Below are 7,949 nucleotides of genomic sequence, written 5' to 3' on the forward strand. Positions count from 1 at the left end.
TCCAAAACTCAAAATGTGGTGCTTTTTAGCCATTTTCATGTAGACTTGTGTGTTTTGGATCATTGTCTCGCTGCATGACCCAGCTATGCTTCTTCACATACGGATAGTCTGACATTCTCCTATAGAATTCAGTGATACAGAGCAGAATTCATGGTTCCTTCTATTAAGGAAAGTTGTCCAGGTCCTGAGGAAGCAAAGCATCCCCAAACCATCACTCTAATACCACAATGCTTGTCCGTTGGTATGAGGTTCTTATTGTAGAATGCAGTGTTTGGTTTTCGCCAGGCATAATGGTACCCATGTCATCGAAAAAGTTTACTCAAGTTTGACACAAAGCACCCGGAAGCAGCTGGAGGATCATCAAGACTTGGAAGAATGTTCAATGGACAGGTGATTCAAAAGTATAACTTTTAGGATGACACACATTCAGTCTACATACACATCACAACTGCTGCTACCAGACTCTTATTATTATTGCTAAATAGTGCACCATTTAAACACTTGCCCCCCAATCCCCCCCTTCCCCAAAACACGTGTATATATTGGACTAAAAATAGTGCCTTCCTGTATTATACTTATGCTAACCTATTTATTTTATTCGACTGAGCCATTTACTTTATGTTCATATTCTAATCTTTCATTATTTGTTATAGTTGTTGCATTGTCGAGAAGGAACCTGCAAGTAAGCATTTCATTGGACGGTGTATACAGTACCACGTGTATCCTGTAAACATGACTAATAAAACTTGAAACTTGATAGTATGTCAATTGACATATAAAGGAATTTAATCTACTGAACGGTACACATGATGTCATAGATAATAAAATGTTAATGATCATTTACTGATATTTACAGAATATTTATCAAGTTTTTATGTTAAATATGAATTTACATCAAATCGCATCCTTGTCATTATCTAAGTCAACTAATTCACACATATTGGAGGTACAGCTGTCTTATTATGATGAACATTTGGTATTTTATTTAACAAAAATACAATTTGCATGTGTTAAAAACAGTAAAATGTACCATTGTTACAATTATAGTGTTGTTCAAGATTAAATTAGCATTAGCTAGCTGATATAGCATTAGCATCTGCCTTGGAACACATAGAAAGGTGAACCATAATATCCAGGACCACTGAGTCTAGTCTCCAGATCTTTCACAGTCAGCGTTTGCACTCTGCCATTGTTATCAGGACCAACATACCCTGCAGACTCTGTAGTGTGACTCTTTCTAATACAACAGTATGCGCTCCAGTAGTACTTAGCCACTTTTACACCATCACCTATCTGGGTATCACCAGGCACTACACCTGTGACCACATAGGCCTTGGAGCAGGCGTTATTCAGTAATTCAGCGAGGTCCTCTTCATGTACCCTCCACTGGCCCCGGTTGAAGCCTGGGTCTTGGGGTGCGGCGTTGGTCAGGGTGAAGGTGGCTAACATGGAGGAATGGGTGGAGGTGTGATGGACGGGGTAGAGGTGGCCCTTGTCGTAGCCAGATCTCTCGTAGTCTTGGTTCAAGGCCTGGTGATCACCCCTATTGTTGGACGGGATATGGTTCAGTCCACTCATGCAGAGGTGACTACCACCATCGAGCTGTGAGAGTCAAGAAAAGTAATTGATTACAGGCAACACATTTTCTTATCAGTCTGTAGATACCTTTGGCAAAGGGAAATTCATGAAGTTTGAATTTTACAGCGATTTGCCTGACGTGCACGTAAAACTTAAAATACAAAATATATACCATTGTTCTGTCTCTGTACCTTGTTGGTGAATGCACAACATACAGTGTGTTTCCTAACAAATATATAGACATTAATATATAGACATTTAGGTTACACTTTACTTGAAGGGGGTACATTCAAGACATTAACACCTTCATGGGTATTGCAATATCATTCATAACAAACTTCCTAACACATTTATTCAACATCATTCATAAGGAGTTTTCAAAAAAGAATAGTCCCTTCAAGTAGATCTTTATGTATGTATTTAATTTTTATAACCACAGTACCCAACCTCCCAATATACCATAAAAACATGTTTTTGGCATATCTTGGCAGAGAACATGCTGTATACCTAGTGCTTCAGAACTCGCTCTAGGCCAGGTACTCTGTTTACGTTTCAGATCCGCCTTCTCCCGGATAACACAGAATTGAACACAATAATTCATGATGATTCTAAGGAATGTTTACCCAGTGGCATTCTACCAAATTGAAAGGTTATCAGAGAGGATGTACAATAGTCACTAATCGCTAACCCTCTGCTAACCCTGTGCTGCTCCCAACCTGTTAAGTATGTTGACATTTATTGTCATGAATATTGCCCTGGAGGCAGAATTGAGCAATTTTCGCTGCAAACTCAGAATTGGCTATATTGTAAAATTCATGAAAACATAAATGTGCTTATTGGTCTTAATTTAAGGTTAGGGTTAGGCATTAGGGTTACTATTGTGGTTAAGGTTAGGGTTAAGGTTGGGGTAAGGCTTATCATCAGATTTTATGACTTTTATGCCAGCTAGTGACAACTCTGCAGAGCTGCCTCCAGTGCATGAGTCATCCCAATAAATGCCAACCTGTGCCTGTTACATTATTATGTGTCAGAGGGTTGGGTACCGTGGCCGTAAAAATAAAAATGAACATTGTAAAATGGATAAATAAAAATCTAATTTGAAAACTCCTTTTTGAATGATATTGAATAAATGTGTACTGAAGGTTGTTATGGAAAATACTGAAACACTGATGAAGGTATACTGCCTTATGTACAGTATACCCACTTCAAGTAAACTGTTACAAACATGTTAAGGTGTGAAAACAAATGTTATACATGTCAGTAAATACAATTCTGTACCTACCTGAGGTTCGACATACCAATAGTCCTTTCGTTCAATGTCTGCATGTTGAAGCTCATAGGCAGAATACACAGGAATCTTATTGTTGGTGTCGTAGAGTGTGGCATAATAATATTGCAGTTTATTATTATTGTCCAGGAGACACTGGCATATTTGCTGGTAGCGATTATTGTTTGTAGGATCACTGAGAACCGTAGGAGGAACATGGTTCAGAAAGAACTGACTGCATTTTACGAACGAGGTTACTTCCCCCTGGGAGAACAGAGGAAACAACAGCAAAACAAAAACTTCACACCGGAGCCCCATGGTGAAAGACGTTTGGTCAGCACTAGTGGAGATAAAATGGTGACTGGGCTGGGGTTCTCTGGTGAGAAGTACCACAGGCTTTCCACTTACACTATATAAACAAAAGTATGTGGACACCCCTTCAAATTAGTGGATTCGGCTCTTTCAGCCACACTCATTGCTGACAGACGAAAGTCGATCACACAGCCATACAATCTCCATAGACAAATATTGGCAGTAGAATGGCCTTACTGAAGAGCTCAGTGACCTTCAACTTGGCAACTTCATAGGATGCCACCTTTCCAACAAATCAGTTCGTCAAATTTCTGCCCTGCTAGAGTAGCCCCGCTCAACTATAAGTGCTGTTATTATGATTTGGAAATGTCTAGGAGCAACAACGGCTCGGACGCGGATTGATAGGCCACACAAGCTCACAGAACGGGGCCGCCGAGTGCTGAAGCGCGTATAAATCATCTGTCACACACACCCGAGATCCATACTGCCTCTGGGAGCAACATAAGCACAATAACTGTTCGTCTGTAGCTGCATGAAATGGATTTCCAAGGCCAAGCAGCCTGGAGCAGTGGAAACACGTTCTCTGGAATGATGAATCACGCTTCAACGTACTAGCAGTCCGACGGCCGAATCTAGGTTTGGCGGATGCCAGGAGAACGCTACCTGTCTGTATGTCTAGTGCCAACATTAAAGTTTGGTAGAGGAGGAATAATAATGGTCTGGGGCTGTTTTTCATGGTTCGGGCTAGGCCCCTTAGTTCCAGTGAATGGAAATCTTAACACTACAACATACAATGACATTCTAGATGATTCTGTGCTTCCAATTTTGTGGCAAAAGTTTGGCCAATTCATCCCAAATTCATCCGAAATGTGTCGATTGGTTTGAGGTCAGGATTCTGTGCAGGCCAATCAAGTTCGTCCACACCGATCTCGACAAACCATTGCTGTATGGACCTCGCTTTCTTAGCCCTTTCCTGTTTCAGCATAACAATGCCACCGTGCACAAAGCGAGGTCCATACAGCACTGGTTTGTCGAGATCGGTGTGGACGAACTTGATTGGCCTGCACAGAATCCTGATCTCAAACCAATCGAACACCTTTGGGATGAATTTGGGATGAATTGGCCGACTGGGAGCCAGGCCTAATTGCCCAACATCAGTGCCCGACCTCACTAATGCTCTTGTCGCTGAATGGGAGCAAGGCCTCGCAGCAATGTTCCAACATCTAGTGGAAAGCCTTCCCAGAAGAGTGGAGGCTGTTATAGCAGCAAAGGAGGGACCAACTCCATATTAATGCCATGATTTTGGAATGAGATGTTCGGCGAGCAGGTGTCCACATACATTTGGTCATGTAGTGCATGTTTTCCTGCACGTCCTGATACTGTCAAGCCTGGAAGTTCCCCAGGGTCAACATTATGGCTAAATTCCAGGCTGATTACCAGTGGTGTAGTGTTGCCTGGATATACTCAAATTTTGCCAAACATTTTCCAAAGGCGCCCTGTGTGAAAGATTCTATGAGAGACAGTGACATACACTCCAAATGACCTAAAATTATAAATCCTATATTGGTCTTTCACAGTCAGGCCAACCAAAGCGGTACTGTGCAAATAGTCTAATAGTAGGCTTACCAGTGAAACAGATAAATGAGGCTGTCAACTAAGTCAGACATTTTTTCACATGATTCAGATTTTTCCAAATTTTTTCAGGTTTCCACAAAAATGGTTAAACCACATTCGGAGACCACTTTTGAGCTCTGGTTAAAATAAAATACATTTCGATTTTTTGTGTGTAGTTAACCTCTAATTCAAGTGCGCAGGCACCTAGCACTTGTTTGGTTAGCGGTGTTTGAGTTGGAGTAAAGCAAAACAATTGGCCACTGGTAGGCATAGGTGTAACGGCTCTCGTTTGTAGAATGAAGAGTGGACCAAGGCGCAGCGTGGTAGGCGTACATCGTCTTTTTATTGATGACACCAAAACAAAATAACAAAGACACCAAAACAAAATAACAAAGACACCAAAACAAAATAACAACGACACCAAAACAAAAGCACACAGTTCTGTAACACTAAGAAAACGAAACATAAAACATAATCCCACAAAACCCAAAAGGAAAATGACAACTTATATATGCTCCCCAATCAGAGACAACGATAGACAGCTGCCTCTGATTAGGAACCACACATGGCCAAAAACAAAGAAATAGAAAACATAGACTTTCCCACCCGAGTCACACCCTGACCTAACCAAACATAGAGAATTAATAAGGATCTCTAAGGTCAGTGCGTGACAATAGGATACTTTGTACAGTAGCTAGTTAACATTTAATTCAGAGGGTTTTTTAGAAAGCCTTCCATCTACCATAAGATGGTTAGACCTATCATCAGCGTCGCATATTTTTCCTGTTGTTTAATTGTTTGCAACCTGGACATTATACTTCATATTATGAGGTGTCTTACCTTGTTTGAAAGTGGCCTATAGCCAAACTCCCACCATAGAAACATGGAAGCAATTATTTTATAAAAACTTCATATGCGTTCTCCTGTTCCAGCCTATTAGTTTTCATTAAACTTTCTTTCATTGTCTAGCAGCCAAAGGCATTATCCTAGTCATATCAGCAACATATGATAGTTGTTGCATCTTTAGATCTCCCCTCTAAATTACTAACGGATATTTTCATCTTTGTCCATGAAACCACTCGCATGTGTGGTGCGCATTTTAAAATGGTGTTTCCTCCTGCAAATGGCATTTTAGAACATTCTCACACAGCCTACCGCTATGTGCACATTGCTGAGCTGAAATTGTGAAGAAATACTCATTTATCAACATTTTAAACAAAACATTTTGATCTGTTCCATCAGCCTTATTAATTGATATGGCATATACCTCCACTGCACTACTTTCATACGCATTGTGGGGATTATTAAGAAGTGAGTATGCGCAATGCCCACTGAAAATATGTGATATGGGTATACCCTCCACTACACCACTGCCGACTACATTGCAAGAAGCATGCCAGATCTCACAACGCCTGGATAGGTGCTCAACAAATCAATTAACCACATCATTATGGTATAGCTATCTGATACCTGTCTGCTCAGTCAATGACATGGCACAAAAACATTGTTTGATAGAATGCAACGTCTGCGATGTACTCGACCTGGAACAAGACCTATGGGTTCCCATCTGTACGAACCAGTACATGATGTGTATTTGCCCAGATGCTAGCACTGTATGTGGCACTGAGGTCTAACTGTGGAAAAGTATTCTTGCATCCCAAAGATACCTTTTATCTCAGAAGGTTAATGATTAGCACGGTTGCACACCAGTGTGAATGTGAACAGATTGTGTGGCAACGACACAACTGTGCCCATGTTCTGTCCTATAAGAGGGTAAACCACATCTAGATCATTCATTTACCTCATTGAAACTAGTTCTGAACATAAGGAAGCACACTATTTGTATATTTATATAGGCACATGTTTCATATCTACATGGCTAGAATGAAACCTGAATAATATATTTCATTTTTAAACTAAAAAACATCCACAATCTGTCCAGAATAAATGTTGTACATTGGCTTGGGTTTCTGATGTGATTGTTGTGTTGATGTTATGTATGCTTGCTTGAGACCAAGACAAATGACTATCACCTTTATTAAAAAGCAAAAAAAAACATTTGTATTCTGATATTTTCTTGCTTCATGGATTTCATTATTTATTCACCAGAAATGTGGTCAAAAAAGTACCTTCTAAGCTAAGGAGAAGATACACAATCTTTAAGCATAATCTATATTTAATCATTGAATAGGTCTGAATGGTTTGATTTTCTTGTATGTCATCCCCCCAAAAAAAAATATGATTATACAATATTAATCCAGATGCTATATTATTGTGAAGAAAAACAAACAGAAAGACAAAAACCAAGGTACCATTACCATTACAACACAGCCTGTATATTTGTTGAGATTTCACAAAGCTTGCCATTAGGAACAATAAAAGGTTGAATGTACAATAAGAGTAATAAGTCTGCAATATCAAATCAATAGCGAAATGCTTGTGTTCCTAGCTCCAATAGTGTAGTAATATCTAACAATTCACAGCAATACACACAAATATCAAAGAAGAAGAATGAAATTAAGAATATATAAATATTAGGACGAGCAATGTCAGAGAGGCACTGACTAGAAAACAATATATACAGGTCATTCGGAAATTATTCAGACCCCTCGACTTTTTCCACATTTTGTTACATTACAGCCTTATTCTAAAAAGGATTCAATCTTTTCCCCCTCTCATCAATCTACACACACTACCCCATAATGACAAAGCAAAACAGGTTTTTAGACATATTTGCAAAATAGATTAAATTAAACATCACATTTAAATAAGTATTCAGACTCTTTACTCAGTACTTTGTTGAAGCACTTTTGGCAGCGATTACAGCCTTGAGTCTTTTTGGGTTTGACGCTACAAGCTTGGCACAACTGTAGTTGGGGAGTTTCTCCCATTCTTCTCTGCAGATCCTCTCAAGCTCTGTCCGGTTGGATGGGGAGCTTCGAGATGTTTGATCGGGTTCAAGTCCGGGCTCTGACTGGGCCTCAAGGACATTTAGAGAATTGTCTCAAAGCCACTCCTGCGTTATCTTGGCTGTGTGCTTAGGGTTGTCATCCTGTTGAAAGGAGAACCTTCGACCTAGTCTGAGGTCCTGAGGGCTCTGGATAATATTTTTTCTCAGGGTCTGAGAGTCTTTAGGTGCCTTTTGGCAAACTCCAACCGGGCTGTCATGTGCCTTTTA

General features: G+C 40.0%; 1 protein-coding gene across 1 annotated transcript; it reads right to left on the reverse strand.

The window, feature by feature from the left end:
- Nucleotides 1-752: 752 nt before the first annotated feature.
- Nucleotides 753-3,228, reverse strand: LOC112214953 (endonuclease domain-containing 1 protein-like). Its single transcript, XM_024373983.2, has 2 exons — nt 2,861-3,228; nt 753-1,602 (listed from the first exon to the last, which is right to left on the reverse strand). Exons 1-2 carry the CDS (start codon nt 3,161-3,163, stop codon nt 1,090-1,092), a joined length of 816 nt encoding a protein of 271 aa, XP_024229751.1. The 5' UTR covers nt 3,164-3,228; the 3' UTR covers nt 753-1,089.
- Nucleotides 3,229-7,949: the final 4,721 nt, after the last annotated feature.

The sequence above is a fragment of the Oncorhynchus tshawytscha genome, linkage group LG15 (assembly GCF_018296145.1).
Source record: "Oncorhynchus tshawytscha isolate Ot180627B linkage group LG15, Otsh_v2.0, whole genome shotgun sequence".
NCBI classification, from domain to species: domain Eukaryota; kingdom Metazoa; phylum Chordata; class Actinopteri; order Salmoniformes; family Salmonidae; genus Oncorhynchus; species Oncorhynchus tshawytscha.

Excerpts from the sequence above, each read along its gene's own strand:
- LOC112214953 (XM_024373983.2), bottom strand. The coding sequence starts at position 3,163 with ATGGGGCTCCGGTGTGAAGTTTTTGTTTTGCTGTTGTTTCCTCTGTTC. Across the intron at positions 1,603-2,860 it reads ATTGGTATGTCGAACCTCAG|CTCGATGGTGGTAGTCACCT; the intron begins GTAGGTACAGAA and ends TGACTCTCACAG.